Source organism: Pleuronectes platessa, chromosome 11 (assembly GCF_947347685.1).
Source record: "Pleuronectes platessa chromosome 11, fPlePla1.1, whole genome shotgun sequence".
NCBI lineage: Eukaryota > Metazoa > Chordata > Actinopteri > Pleuronectiformes > Pleuronectidae > Pleuronectes > Pleuronectes platessa.
Window position 1 is genome coordinate 1,834,805 of NC_070636.1, and position 16,502 is coordinate 1,851,306.

At 42.9% G+C, this 16,502-nt stretch overlaps 1 protein-coding gene across 1 annotated transcript; it reads left to right on the forward strand.

Moving 5' to 3' along the window:
• Nucleotides 1-1,994: 1,994 nt before the first annotated feature.
• On the forward strand, nt 1,995-13,551 carry LOC128450896 (zinc finger protein OZF). The gene is made up of 2 exons (XM_053434653.1): nt 1,995-2,324; nt 10,808-13,551. Exons 1-2 carry the CDS (start codon nt 2,150-2,152, stop codon nt 12,094-12,096), a joined length of 1,464 nt encoding a protein of 487 aa, XP_053290628.1. The 5' UTR covers nt 1,995-2,149; the 3' UTR covers nt 12,097-13,551.
• The last annotated feature ends 2,951 nt before the right edge of the window (nt 13,552-16,502 follow it).

Genomic DNA, 16,502 nt, shown 5'->3' on the forward strand with positions numbered 1-16,502 from the left:
CCCGGTGCGCGATCCACAAACCGCAATCCATGGTGCGGCCACAGAGGCCCTGGATCTGCGGGTGATAAAGCTCTCTCTCACTCTCGCTCTCTCGCTCTCTCTCTCTCTCTGGGTCTATGTCTGTCTTCCACCACTTCCAACCAGATTTCATATCAAAACACATTTCAGCTCTTTAATTATCAATGTGACACTCAAACCTGCTTCATTAGGGTTTTTATAAACTTGTTTAATTTCACTGCGTGTGAATGAAAACTTTATTTAAGCTTCGAGATTTTCAGGAGAAAAACTCAGACTTTTCTCTCATCAAGCTGCTGTTTCTGCAAATTCATATTAAGGAAGTTATGAATAATGTGTGTTTGGTTAAGAAAGTGTGTGTGTGTGTGCAACCGGCATCTGAAGCAGGAAAACACATTGAAAACATACATTCTTGTTTATTTGTTTATTTACGTAACACTCTTACAGAAACATTACTGAGCATCGTTAACAAGTAACTTCTTCAAAATCCAGATTATTGTTATTGGTTCTGATATCTGTCACGGCAACAAGATCCATAGAATCACTTCCTGTTCATCTTCAGAGTAAAAGCACAATGTCCCTTTGAGGAAGTGACAGTTAAATCCAACTGAAAAGGATAATGTCTCAGGACTTAATATTTGGGAAACTTCGTGGATACTTTACTGTGAAAGTGGACTGAGTTGTCCAGGTGGTTGTTGGTTCAATCCCCAGCTCCTCCCACCATCCGGCTGTTGTGTCCAAGGACAAAACAGTTGAGTTAATGGTCTGGAAAAATAGACAGAATTCTCCTTCACGCCTTCCTGTCAAGGTCAAAGAGGCTTCTCTATTGAGGTTGGGTGTGTTGATGTGATCTCAACACTAGAGGTCAGTGTGTCCTCACAAATGACTTCATGATGTCCTCATGAGTCTCTCCAGCTACAGTGTTCAGAGCCACAGAGAGTGGGGATTTCTTTTATTGATAAAATACAGATTATATGGGGAAACAAGCACTGATGCCTTTACTGAACCTATTTTGTGAGAATGGATCAACTTCAAATTGAGATAAGTGATATGTCAACAGGATGGAGATACAAACTAACTCAAAGATCGCTTTTTCGATACACGGTGTGACCGTGGCGTGGCGTCAAAGTTTGATTGCACGCCATCATAACACGATGTTTTATAACTCGGACATACACGGACCATGAATCCTTAGATGCTGAGCCGTAAACAAACAACTCCACTCAAATGTACATTGTCCGATAAATACCAAACTTCTGTCTTATGATCAGAGTCCAAGCCTGAACAGCTCTGTGTCAATATTTCCTCTGGGTCATAGCGCCACCTACTGATCAGTGTGAAAATGAAGTTGTTGTAACATTGTCCAATTGACACAAAGTCGCTCACGCTACATCAGAGCCCCTACTTGAACAGATCTATTAGTCTGTATGTAATAAACTGATGGCGCCACCTATTGGCAACAGGAAATAAGCTTTTTATACAACTTTCATTCAATTTACATAAAGTTTTCCCAGTGTGATGGACAATTGATAGTGTTGACCGTAATGAGCAACTAACAGACAAGAATCAACATCACGTGATGGACGCAGGAAGGGAAGCGTTTATCTTTGCCGCAGTGCACAAAACGTATGCACGGTTCGAAATGCATGTGCTTGGCTTTGGAGTCCTAGAAATTGTCGTTTATTTTTGGTTTTACTGTCACAGTTTGGTTAATTTAATATTGAGTATTTCTACTTCACTGTCTTAGTACTTTTACTTGTAATGGAATATTACTTTAGTGTCTTGGTACTTTTACCTCAGTGAATGATCCGAATTCTTCTTACACCATCGATTTAGTTTATTTTGTTGCTTATACTTTACTACTTGTTTAACAAGTACTTGTAACAGAGTATTTCTACTGTGAAGTATTAGTACTCTCGTTTCCTCTTCGTCCTCCAGTCCAAAAGGGGTCACTGCTGGCTCGGAGCTCGGAGTCTCTGTTTCCTGTCGAGAGCTCTCTTTGTCTACTCAAAGACCCAGAGAGGAGGAACTGGTCCACCGTGCAGCTGCTGCGGGTGTTGGTACATGAGCGGAAGACTTCCTGCTGCAGGTGGAGAAAGGAGGAGGAAAGGATCGAGTCCCGGAGCTGAGAGCGATGCTCACCGAGCGGCTCGCGGCGGCGGGGGAGCAGATCCTCGCGGGGCTGGAGGAAACCTTGTTAGAGTCCGAGGAGCGAGTGGAGCGGACAGAGCGGTCCCAGCGGGAGGTCTGCCGCCAGAGGAGGCTGCTCGATGCCGCGATGCAGCCCGTAGTCCGGCTGCACAGAGCAGGTCAGTCCCGGGATTAGGGGGGGATTCATATTTCCAAGGGGCCACATGAGAACATGGACAGTTGTGGAGGGCCGCACCAACAGGCTGAACTCAATAATACTCGTATTAATTTGATAAGCTTCTACTGGTAAGAGTAAATGTTATGATTACGTCATTAGGGTAAGCGTGCTGCGTCTTATCGTCACTTCCTGTTTACCAGTCGCTGGTGGTGGTCGCTCTGTGAACTAGCTCCTCTGCTAACAGCTGTTTCTCTGCATCACTACGGCTACAATCACCGGTCTGTAGTTAAACAGCCACACAGACCAGCCCCTACTCTCTGGTGCTCCGTGACTCTGTGTTCTGTGTGAGCTCAGCCTCGTAGTCGAACAGGAGGAGACAGCAGCGATGTCTTCTCTCTCTCTCTTGCTCCGAGTGTCTCATGTTCACTGACTCCTCCACCTCCATTAGCAGTAGTGCTACATGTAATAAATGCAGTGTGTTGGTAGCGATGGAGGCGAGAGGCTCAGCGACTTAGAAGCTCGGCTCCGCAGGTTAGAACCTCCGTTAGCTATAGTTAGCTTAGCCCCCGCTAGCCGCCACGGAGTCTCCTAGCTTAGCACGTATCTTAGCCCCAGCTAGCAGTCCCTCGATCGCTGTGTGTGAAGTGCGGTGATCTACTGAAGGTCTCGCTGAAATAAAAAGCGATGGAGGCGAGAGGCTCAGCGACTTAGAAGCTCGGCTCCGCAGCTTAGATAGGGTGACCATATTTGAGTTTGTAAAAAAGAGGAAACTTCGTCGCGGGGGGGAGGTGTAGTGTATAGCATGCCGCACCATGACCATGTGAATGCACACAAATGAAATGACAAAAATGACACAAATGACTATATGAACATCTATTTATTGAACTTTAACAAAATTGCAAAGTGCAAATGTAAAACAAATCTTTTTTGTGGCATTTAAATGTGTCAATAATGATAACAAATAAAACATTCTAAATAATAAATTCTTTATATGGCCACATATTAAAATAAGAAAATTAAGAAACTTTTCAGTCCTCCTCATATATTAAAGCAATAATGATTACAAATACAATATTCCAAATAATAAATTACTTATATGGACACAGTACGGGATTTCTTCAAGTGCTTTCAGAGCAACTTCGACAGAATGTGGGGCTATCACGGCATTAACAATGGCTTCTGTCTTGGTGCGAGCACTTGAGATTTTTTGAGCTGTCACCGAATCTGGGAAAATCTTTCTTAGCAAATCAGATGTGCAGTCCATTGATCTGTAGCTGTTGTGATGTTTTATTGTGTGAAAAGCGAGGGTACCCTCTGCAGCCGTAACAGAAGTGTCGGTTTTACTCACAAAAAAGTCTGTCACTTTACTCGACGAGCTCTCTCCTCTTGCTGCAGTTTTGTGTTTTGCAGAGTGTACGTGAGCTTCCAAATCGCTGCCACCTTTATTTGCCACTGACGCGTAAGTGCCTGCTCTGCATGTCATGCACTCAGCTTCCGAAGCATCATGGCCGAGGCGAAAACATGGGTATTTTTTTTTAGTTCGTCCGTGAACTTACATTTACGTTTAAATGGCGCAAGAAGGTCTCTCTGAAATAAAAATCCTACAGAACCCATTCACCAGTGCAGCATCACGTTGAGACAGCAATATAAATCTAATGGTTTGAAAAAAAAGATAACAGTACAAAATTCTTGAACGGGATTCGAAACAACGAACCGAAGCCCTATCAGCTTCTAGCCTTATGACGAAGACATTACACCACCGAGCCGCTGAGATCTTTATCGCGCGTCAGATAAATGTCTCGTTCTTTACTTTGTCAGCTGTATAACACCAGATGTGCTTTAAGGTAACGCCCATGTCATCTGGTGATAATCCGAACACCGAATAAATGCTGTATACTTAATACAAGGCTTTACAAAGCTGATGCTCCTCTTCATAGGAGACAGAGGGAGTTATACCAATATCTAATCTCCCCTTCCTGTCTAAAATCTTAGAAAAAGTTGTCAGCTGTTTGAGCTTCTCCAGGAAAATAATATATATGAAGACTTTCAGTCGGGGTTTAGAGCCAATCACAGCACAGAGACAGCCTTGGAAAAAGTCACTAATGACCTTCTAATAGCTTCAGATCATGGATTTGTGTCTGTCCTCATTCTGTTATATCTCAGTGCAGCATTCAACACAGTAGACCATCACATTTTATTACAGAGACTGAAACGGTTAATTAACATTAAAGGAACCGCACTAAACTGGTTTGAATCTTATTTTTCTGATCGCTTCCAATTCGTGCAAATTAATGATGAGTCATCTGTGCGCACCAAAGTTAACCATGGTGTTCCACAGGGCTCTGTGCTCGGCCCAATTTTATTCTCATTATATATGCTTCCACTAGGAAACATTATCAGGACACACTCGGTAAATTTCCACTGTTATGCGGATGACACCCAGTTATACTTGTCGATTAGAACCTGAACAATCTAATCAATTAACTAAACTTCAAGCATGTCTCAAGGACATATAACTGGATGACCCGCAATTGTCTCTCTTAAACTCAGATAAAACAGATTTTATAAAACTTGGCCCTAAACACCTTGAAGCAGGTAGTGATGGCGAGATGAAGCTTCATGAAGCTTTGAAGCTTTCCATCCAATTGGTTCGCTCATGGGCCGAAGCTTCATGGTGCTTCATTTGCTCTACTGCGCCATCAAGTGGACATTAAATGTAAGGTAATTATAATGAAACCATGGCTTTGGTGTGTGAAGCTTTGAATTGAATAAACGAATTAATGATGTTTGTGATGTCAATACACGTACACGTACGAAATGGATAAGTTAATTTATTTTTATTTAAAAACAACAGCTTCTCAACAGTGCTAGGTTTCAGGCGGATTAATTTTTTGAAATAATTTCGCCTGCTTTAGAAACTATCTTTTCACAGCGCACAGATGATGCTGGGGTACAAAGAAAAGATACCGCAAGTTTTTACAAGTTAGGAAATAAATTCCTTTTCTCCCTGCAATACTCAGAATATATTGCAAGCAAACGCACAATAAAGTCCCAAGACAAGTAGTGTGGGGGGGAATCCATTGCGTTTCGCGGCCCCTTTTATTTTGAATCGCACACCAAACCCGCGAACCCTTTCCTGAATCAGTGACATGCTCGGCCGGCTCGCGAGGCTTCGAACGTCATCACATACGTCATCAACACAAGCCTCGATACGCGCTTCATAAAAATCATCCTCGATTACTCGACACACGCTTCGAAGCCTCGACACGGGAGGACACATAACTAGAAGCAGGGGTTCTCAAAGTGGGGGGCGCAATGTCACAGACAAAAAAAAAAAAAAGGCGTGTGACTGGTTAGTAAAAGCTCCCTCAGTGGGGAAATGCAAGGGGCTGGACTGACACAAACAAATCAAATACTGTTTCGTTCCTGATCCACCAATCAAAAGAGGAGTATTATTATTTGAATGCGAGTTGCTCGTACGCTTCAGAGTATAAAAGTAACTGCAGAGTTTGTGCGATTGCTTTTGTTTCCTCTATAATTCAGATATTCATTGCTTTATAAACAGTCTTTTTGAAGACTCACTCCTTCCTTAGTAATACTTTTCTGCACCTGCAGCAGGCCTATTCGTATCCTAATCTAAGGAGTAATTTGCTCCACAGTCTTTTTCAGAAAGCTCATAGCCCCAAGAGCTAGCCTTCTAGCTAGCTAACTTCTTCCAACTGCAGCTAGCCCTTTTCTCCTTAACACCTACCTTCACATCTTCAATTATTCACCGTGTTGCAACAAATAAAACACCAGCACTTGAATACTATTCTGTGCTGTCCCTGTCTACATTGTGTACTGTTTGTTTTGTTAGGAGCCATTGCCTAGCACAGCCTTATTCATTATTCGTTTGCAAGTCGCTCACAGCCATACATACAACTACCCCTAATCAGCCTTGGGGGGGCCCAGCTTGCAAAAGTTTGAGAACCCCTGCCTTAAGCCCAATGTATGCTTCTCCGTTTTGACGAACACGGAGAGATAGGACCGCCCTCTCCAACGTGGAACGCCCTCTCCATGCCTCTCCGCGGCTCCTCGGAGAGCTTTTCGTGCAGCTCTCATTTTTCTAACTACACGTCGAAATGGCGGCCAGCCAACGGATAGCACTTGGCTGTGATTGGTCCACTAAAAACATCATTTCCGCCCAACGTCATTTCTGGACCTCTAACTTCCTGTTTCATTCCCTAAATCACAATAAACCTAAATTACAACTACGACTCTATGATTAATGTGACAAGTGTGTTAAGCCAGCGGCGTTGTCCGGCTGACGGTGGCTGGTTAGAGCACTTGCAGCATGTGTGTACGGTCACATACGGTTATAACGAACTTTGATAACGGGGCTAGCCACCATGCTAACTGCTGGGAACAGCGCAAAAACCCGCTGACTTTAATCCCAAGGCTGTCATGACACGGTTTCTCAAACACCGTCAGGTTAGAAGCAAACACTTGGTAGTAGTTAGTATCGGGTGTCCGTGCTGACTGTGTGTGGAAGCTGGGGGGAAGCTAGCTGCCTCCGTGTAGCTTCAAGCTGTTGCAGCTGTTGAATTAGCAACGCAGTTTGGAAACAAGACCGGGGTACCGCTGCGCTAAGACACGATAACATAAGCACTTTGACCCGCTGGGTGTCACTTTATTTCAGCAAAACTGTCGCGTCATCAACATCCATTTTCTGTTGTCATCGTTCGCTGTGTGTGAGGAGCCGGGGGGACGTAAATAAACCAGCGTGGACTTCTTCTATATACCTCATGAGGTAGGCTTCTCTAAGCTCGACTTCCGTTGCGCCAACTACTGTTCTGGCGATGAATTGTTTTCGGAACAAAAAGGCTCGTAGAACTATAAATCAAAAAGTGTCCGTCCGCTCCGTCCTACCGCAACGGACTCGGAGAAGCATACACAGGCCTTTAGAGATACATTATCTAATGATATAGCTGCGCTAGACGATATTGCCCTGGCTTCCAGTGAAACAGTCAGGAACTTGAGGGGTGTTCTTCGATCATTATTTGTAGTTTAATTCTCACTTAAAAAAAAATTCTAGGACCGCCTTTTTCCACTTGCTTAATCTCTCAAAATCAGAACAGTTTGGTTTCGAAGAATCCGACAAAGAGCAGCACCACACAATGTAGCGGCCTCGCCGCGCAGTGCTATACTCCAGCGCGCTCCCGCCTGGCTGTTCACACCGGACCCGCATTTCTCCGCTGGTTGTTGTGTGTAACCCGTTCAATGTAGGGGCTTGGGGTAAATGATGATGGTCCTCATAGCCATCCCCCACCCCCCTCTTTTTCTCTCTGTCTGACTGCTTTTGTGCTTGTAGTGGGCTGCAGATGGGGACATTTAATAACGAGAGGAAATCTGTATCTGGATTTGTTAAACTTCATCACAGAAAATGTTTGTTCACATATGTAAGTAGATCCAAAGAGAACCAACATCTTCTGAGCATGCCTCTTCATGTATGCAAAGTTCTCCTCTTTGAGAGAAGAATAAAACTCCAGCAGTGATACTGACTGAATGTGCTCTGCCAGTAGTGTATTAGACTGCAGGTCAATGAGTTTGAGCTGAACATCACTTTGTGCATTATCCACACTGCACGTGAAGGGAGAAGACATCTTGTGCTCTTCACTTTCAACTGTTTTGAAGTCTTGAAATCCTCTTGAAAACTCACCATGCAGTGCCCCTAACATGGATGAGTACCTGCGGAGGTGATCAACTGATGGTGGGGCTTCTTTCAGTGTTGGCATGTGGTTGAGAATGTTACCCTCCAACTGGCTTGAAAGAAACTGCAACTTTCTCATGAAAGCCTTCACCAGGCTGTACATTTCATGTGCAAATAGGCCCTTGGCTTGTAGTTTGGTATTTAACTCATTAATTAATGCAGTGACATCAACCGCAAATACAAGTTCTGCCATCCAGTCTGTATTTGAAAGCTCATTGATGTCCTTGCCTTTCGTTTCAAAAAACTCGAATCTCCGCTCTCAGGTCCCATACTCTTTTAATCACTTTGCCCAGACTGATCCATCCGACAGCTGTGTGGTAGCCTATGTCCCCATGTTCAGTCTCATGCTCCTCCAAAAGTGCAACAAACTGTCTGTGATTCAGCTCTTGCCCTGATGAAGTTAACTAATTTAGGTACAACATCAGTAACATGATAGGTATAATACAATACAAAAATAGTAATTTAACTTTACTTTATCTTGCATCCGCTTCAAAAGTCCGACATTTTTCCCTGTCAGATTTGGACTATCATCGGTTGTAACACCAGCCAGTTGGTCCCATTTGAGTCCCAGCTTGTCTAAGCATGCAGTTAACTCCGTGAACAAATCACTCCAAGTTGCGTCCCTTTTATTCACCGCATTGCTGTCATCTCCTCCGTAGTGTTGCACGGTGTACCGGTCCTAGAATGGTACCGCGGTACCCTTACGTTAAAAACGATACGGTTTTGCATATTTTTTGTACCAGTTCTTCATTGAAATAGCAATAATCATGCGACCGGGCAGAGACATAACAAGTGGGGCGCGCGACCGGCAGGGTGAATGTGAGGCGCAACTAATGCCTTGACGTCCGCATCTCTTTAATGGCGGAGCAGTAAAAAAAGTCATTCTTTCTCCGGAGCCAGGGGCCGCAAGCCGCGGCCCTTCAGCCCCTTCTGCAGCGGCTCCCTGTACAGTGTTCATATGTTGAGCGGTAACGTGAGGGAACGTCACGTTAATTTGTCACGGCTCCTTGTTTTATCATGCTGGCCTGATACGATGCTGATTTGACAAATTAACGTGACGTTCCCTCACGTTACGCTTGTGTGTTTTTGCGCACTTAGAAACATTACACCCCAGTCACTTGAATGTGTTCTTGCCCTATTGCATGAATTCTCATTTAAGACGTTGATCTAGATTTCAATTTGGCTGCAAGAACGTAGCACAGTTCATTGTCAAAATTAAACTCAATTAAGAAAAAAATTAAGAACGAAAACGCTATACATGCAAAATAACCTACAATTTCACTTATGTGGGCCTGTAGGCTAATACTAATATGAATGCCATTTGTTAAGTGTTCAAAAAGCTGGGCAGGAACAAGCTGGTAAAAAAGAGAACCTTACAGTTGTTATATTTATTACTATCAGATAAACCAGTATCGTATCGTATCAAAAGTATCGGGTATCGTGATATTTTGGCAGGTATAGTATCGAAGTCATAGTTTTGGTATCGTGTCAACACTACTCCTCCGTTATCGCAAAGTCTTTCGCAACCCACATACAAAGATGAGTACCTGGGCTGTGTGGCGGACATCACAGCTCTCATCCAGAGCCAAGGAGAAAAAGTCAAAATCAGCTACTTTTATTTATCAGCTGAAGCTCGAGATTTCCTGCGATGTCCTCGATCCTTCTCTTTACGGTTCGTCTGGAGAGGGACACGTTCTCAAATGCCTCTTTCTTCTCAGGGCATATTAGTGCAGCAGAGTCAACCAAACACTCCTTGATAAACTCCCCAACAGAGAACGGCTTACCCCTTTTTGCGATTTTGTGGGATATCTCAAAGCTGGTCTTGACAGCTCCATCCCTGGATGTGGAAATCTTGTTTAAAAAAAACCTTGTTGCTTCTGCAGCTTAGCTAGCAAAGCTTCCGATGTCCGTGCGCGTTCTTCATCGGTCAAGTTTCTGTAAGTCTCTCCCTGCTTTGTCTCGTAATTGTGATTCAAATTGTAATCCTTAAGAACATCGATCTTTTCACCACAAATAAGCACACGGCTTTCCCTTTGACTTCAGTAAACAAATACTTAACAGTCCATGTCTCGTTAAAAACTCTACATTCTGTATAGATCTTTCTTTTTTTATTGTGGGCTGACATTTTTGCGGACTAACGGCTAACTCACATCTCTCCTAAACTCTGTTCGCCAACACATCGTGCAATCGCATGCATTCAGGATGTACGTCAGGTAAAAATGTTTGACGCCTTCAAAATAAAATAAATGATGTATTCTGTGCTGATATTAACTTATTTACGAGTGATTCCTAATATTCCGTTGCTCTTCCTCTCACCTGAATAATGAGGAGGATTTAATATTGTTGTGAAAGAGTCTGTGCAGAAAACCTGCTGCTGTGTCGCTCATGTCTGAAACAGGAAGTCTGGACACATTTCTCTGAGCTTTACCCACAGGTCTTTTCTGAAAGCATCTTAACCAACTAACTAACATCCCCTCACCCTGTTCTCCTCAGTTAGTGACCTTATTAATTTTTATGCCTCAAAATGAAAAACTTTTTTTTACCAGAAACCCTTTGTTTTATGCTGCTTACTTTACAAGCTGCATCGTAACACCAACTGTAAACAACCTCAACATCTCTGCCTCCTGAATGTGATCGTTCAAAAATCACAACAGTGACATTAAACGACACAACACAAGTTTTTCAAAACACTTCAGGAAACTCTGAAAAAATAAACGTCTGTATTTGTGTTTCAGTGTGTCCTGCAGACGTCCAGCAACTAATGGTGAATAAAGACGAGGTTCCCCCTGAGCAGCAGCAGTGGAGCCCCCTTGTGGACCAGGAGGACCCAGATTCCCCCAACATTAAAAAGGAGCAGGAGGAACTGTGGACCACTCAGGATGGACAGCAGCTTCAAGGACTGGAGGAGGCTGATGTCAAGTTCACATCGGATCCCGTCGCTGTGAAGAGTGAAGAAGATGAAGAGAAACTTAAATCTTCAAAGCTTCATCCGAGTGAGACGAAGGAGAACAGAGCGGACTGTGGAGGACCAGAACCAGCCAGGAACTCAGGTCCTGATGTACTTTTACAACCAGGTCCTGAGGACAAGGCTGAAGACTCTTCTGAGACTGAAGTCAGTGAGGATGATTGGATGGAGCCTCTAAGTGATATGGAATGTAAGACAGAAAAAAAAACGTTTTGTTGCTCTGAGTGTGGTAAAAGATTTAACCATAGGTGCAGTCTAAATCTACATATGAGGATTCATACAGGAGAGAAACCGTTTAGTTGCTCTGAGTGTGGTAAACGATTTAACCAAAGGGGTGATCTAAATAGACATGAGAGGAGTCATACAGGAGAGAAACCGTTTAGTTGCTCTGAGTGTGGTGAAAGATTTAACCAAAGGAGCAATTTAAATAGACATGAGAGGAGTCATACAGGAGAGAAACCGTTTAGTTGCTCTGAGTGTAATAAACGATTTAGCCATAGGTGCCATCTAAATACACATATGAGGATTCATACAGGAGAGAAACCGTTTAGTTGTTCTGAGTGTGGTGAAAGATTTAACCTAAGGGGCAATCTCAATATACATATGAGGAGTCATAGAGGAGAGAAACCGTTTAGTTGCTCTGAGTGTGATAAACAATTTGGCCATAGGTGCCATCTAAATATACATATGAGGATTCATACAGGAGAGAAACAGTTTAGTTGCTCTGAGTGTGGTAAAAGATTTAACAGGAGGGGTGATCTAAATACACATATGAGGACTCATACAGGAGAGAAACGGTTTAGTTGCTCTGAATGTGATAAAAGATTTAGCCATAGGGGCCATCTAAATACACATATGAGGAGTCATACAGGAGAGAAACCGTTTAGTTGCTCTGAGTGTGGTAAAAGATTTAGCCTCATTGGCAATCTAAATATACATATGAGGAGTCATACAGGAGAGAAACAGTTCAGTTGCTCCGAGTGTGGTAAAAGATTTAGCCATAGGAGCAATCTCAATAGACATATGAGGTTTCATACAGGAGATAAACCGTTTAGTTGATCTGAGTGTGGTAAAAGATTTTAGATTCAGTCCTTTTGTACGAGACATGTGAGGATTCATAAAGGAGAGAAGTGATTCAGTTTCAACCTTTGCATCAAAAGTTGATTTATCAGCAGATATTCATATTATACATATTCTTAGTTCAATGTTTTAAATAGACTATTAACAGTTTCTATGTCCCTAGAAAATAGCACTCATTGAATAACACTAAAGATTTTTGTTTATATATCTTAAATTAGCCTAAAACGCCTGTTTGAGGACACCCAAATTATATCGAAAGCTGTTCTTGAACCATTTGGAGTACATGTATGATCTTGGTCTCTTTTGAAAGGTAACATTCTGAACTTTTTCCCCCCAACAGTCAGAATCACTCTAAGCGCTACTGGCATTGAGTAATAGCAGTTGGCACACAGTGAAGTAGAAGGTTTTTAGTTCCGCCCGAATATGTTTTAATAAACAGATGCCTGCAGATGACTCTATCTGGGACTTATGAGCTGGAAAACACAATGGGACCCTATCATGAAGCCTTGACTAGCCCAAGTTCAAATTTGATAACAATGCCACAGAAAATGAATATTTGACAGATTTTATCCTAAGCGCATGTCTATGCATTTTCCAAAAAGGCCATTGGGAGACTCCAAAGGACCCTTTGTAACCATTGTAACCAACCAGGTTAAAAAAGCTAAATTTACACTCAAAATCATACGTTTATATAAAGGAGACAAAACCGGTCATATGGTTTAAAATGTATACAAATAAACTTCTTTCATATTATTTAGCAACATGTAGCAGTCACGATGGGGATGAAACAGTGACGCATGATGCTCTTGGACCAGCTGGACACTGTTGGGAAATTTCATTGGCTAAACGATACGCCAGTCATCAGAACAATAGGTTGGAATTGGCTCAGCCTTTACACGTCAGAAGAGGGGCATGCTCTTTCCAACAACAACTAGGTGCCTCGTTGGCTTTTGCAGGCTGCGAACAGCCCATGCCAGCTCCGATTGGGTCAAGTTTAGATTGACAGCTCACTTGAACCAATAGGACATGGCTTTCCACCATTTTGAGATCTTTGTTTACATGCACACAGAGTTACAAGTGAGAGTATGTCCCAGTTTACACGGAGGAGGTGGCTGAGCTGACATTATAAAACAGCTGACAGTGGCTATTCTTTGATGTAATAGTGTGTTTTGGACTGACATTGTTACTGGATTGGATCGTCTGGACCTTTGGCGATGTACTAACACCGTTTTTGTTGGAATGTCATCGATCTGTGGATTAATATGATCGGATCTTTAAATGGTTTAAATCAGTGAAATCTGAAGAATCTTTGCTTTCAAACGATATGTTACATTAGTACCTAGCTGTACAACGCAGTTCTGTAAATAAGAATGTTTGGCGCTGATCGGTAAAACAGCGCACCTGGACGATGATTAAATATGTTTTTTTAAATAATTGTCTCTTGGTTAGTACGATTTAGTGACAGTGTGTGTTCTCCTTTATTTATTGTGTGTGTATTGTATGTATTTGGTCACCTACAAACAAGCAAGATGTCTGGCTCTCACAGACCTGTAACTTCTTCAAGAGGCTCCTCTGCCCTCCACTCGTTACCTGTATTAATGGCACCTGTTTGAACTCGTTATCAGTATAAAAGACACCTGTCCACAACCTCAAACAGTCACTCTCCAAACTCCACTATGGCCAAGACCAAAGAGCTGTCAAAGGACACCAGAAACAAAATTGTAGACCTGCACCAGGCTGGGAAGACTGAATCTGCAATAGGTAAGCAGCTTGTTGTGAAGAAATCAACTGTGGGAGCAATTATTAGAAAATGGAAGACATACAAAACCACTGATAATCTCCCTCGATCTGGGGCTCCACGCAAGATCTCACCCCATGGGGTCAAAATTATCACAAAAACGGTAAACAAAAATCCCAGAACCACACGTGGGGACCTAGTGAATGACTTGCAGAGAGCTGGGACCAAAGTAACAAAGGCTACCATCAGTAACACACTACGCCGCCAGGGACTCAAATCCTGCAGTGCCAGACGTGTCCCCCTGCTTAAGCCAGTATATGTCCAGGCCCATCTGAAGTTTGCTAGAGAGCATTTGGATGATCCAGAAGAGGATTTGGAGAATGAAACAAGGTCAGATGAAACCAAAATATAACATTTTGGTAAACGCTCAACTCGTCGTGTTTGGAGGAGAAAGAATTTAGAGTTTCATCCAAAGAACACCATACCTACTGTGAAGCATGGGGGTGGAAACATCATGCTTTGGAGCTGTTTTTCTGGAAGGGGAACAGGACGACTGATCCGTGTAGAGCAGTCGTTCCTAAACTTTTTACAGTCCCGTACCCCTTCAGACATTCCATCTCCAGCTACGTATCCCCCCCCCGCGCACATATACAGCCTATAACACTTTAAACTGTGAAATTGTCAGGGATTTCAGGACTCGGAGGGAAGTTTAGATCGGAAAAAGTTTTATTAGCAATACAACCAGGTAAAGGGAAATGACAAACAAACAAGGAGATCGAACTAACTCACTCAGGGGTTTAACGGGCATAACTATTTAACTCAACCAAGGCAAAACAGATGAAAATCTAGATACTCACACTAACAATGTTTAACTAAGGACATAAATAAACTAAACAGTGTGCAGAAGTGTGGGTTGAATTTGAAAAGGGGGAAGTGGCCGGACCGGAGTTCAGTCAGAAATAATCACCATGGCACAGGTTGATGAGACGGGTGTGCTTGAGAGGATGCCAAAATAATAACATCGACGAAATTCTTAATGATCAATTAATCGATCGTCGATTAATTATGCCCATCCCTAGTTTGGACTAACGGTCACTAACCTACCTTTAACTATTTTTGGCTGTGTAATTATTTCGCTGAATATGGGTATACATGAGTATTTTTGGCAATGCGACTTGGCTATTCAGACTTTTTAATATTGCATGATTATTTATAAATAAGTTTGAAAATATAATGGGCTTTTTTCACTTTGAAAACGCAAATAAAATGTTCTCCCCTGAACCCCCTGAACCACTTCGCGTACCCCTGGGGGTACATGTACCCCAGTTTGGGAACCGGTGAAAGGAAAGAATGAATGGGGCCATGTATCGTGAGATTTTGAGTGAAAACCTCCTTCCATCTATCAATCAAATTTTATTTGTATAGCCCATATTCACAAATTACAATTCGTCTCATAGGGCTTTAACAGGGTGTGACATCCTCTGTCCTTAACCCTCAGCAAGAGTAAGGGAAAAACTACTAAAAACCCTTTTATCAGGGTAAAAATACGTAGAAACCTCAGAGAGCCACATGTGAGGGATCCCTCTCCCAGGACGGACAGAAGTGCAATAGATGCCATGTGTAGAAAACATTCATCATTAAAGTTTTAAGCGGCATTGATGCAGTCCCGCTGCAATCACAGTCCATGGTCAGCAACCAGCAGGACCACGAACCACCATCCAGACCAGAGGCCCCTTCAGTCCTCAGTCATCATCCACCGCCGCCCACCAGGACCCACCACGAGCCACCGCCTCGGTCCTGGTCCACCTCCTGTACCCAATGCCAACGCGACACAGGGTCCGCCACCAGCACCACGATCAGCCCACACGACACAGAATCCGCCACACTGGATCCAACACCGCGACCCCCGGTGCGCGATCCACAAACCGCAATCCATGGTGCGGCCACAGAGGCCCTGGATCTGCGGGTGATAAAGCTCTCTCTCTCTCTCGCTCTCTCTCTCTCTCTGGGTCTATGTCTGTCTTCCACCACTTCCAACCAGATTTCATATCAAAACACATTTCAGCTCTTTAATTATCAATGTGACACTCAAACCTGCTTCATTAGGGTTTTTATAAACTTGTTTAATTTCACTGCGTGTGAATGAAAACTTTATTTAAGCTTCGAGATTTTCAGGAGAAAAACTCAGACTTTTCTCTCATCAAGCTGCTGTTTCTGCAAATTCATATTAAGGAAGTTATGAATAATGTGTGTTTGGTTAAGAAAGTGTGTGTGTGTGTGCAACCGGCATCTGAAGCAGGAAAACACATTGAAAACATACATTCTTGTTTATTTGTTTATTTACGTAACACTCTTACAGAAACATAACTGAGCATCGTTAACAAGTAACTTCTTCAAAATCCAGATTATTGTTATTGGTTCTGATATCTGTCACGGCAACAAGATCCATAGAATCACTTCCTGTTCATCTTCAGAGTAAAAGCACAATGTCCCTTTGAGGAAGTGACAGTTAAATCCAACTGAAAAGGATAATGTCTCAGGACTTAATATTTGGGAAACTTCGTGGATACTTTACTGTGAAAGTGGACTGAGTTGTCCAGGTGGTTGTTGGTTCAATCCCCAGCTCCTCCCACCATCCGGCTGTTGT

Coding starts and splice junctions, on each gene's coding strand:
- LOC128450896 (XM_053434653.1), top strand. CDS start 2,150: ATGCTCACCGAGCGGCTCGCGGCGGCGGGGGAGCAGATCCTCGCGGGG. Junction 2,325..10,807: donor AGTCCGGCTGCACAGAGCAG/GTCAGTCCCGGG, acceptor TTTGTGTTTCAG/TGTGTCCTGCAGACGTCCAG.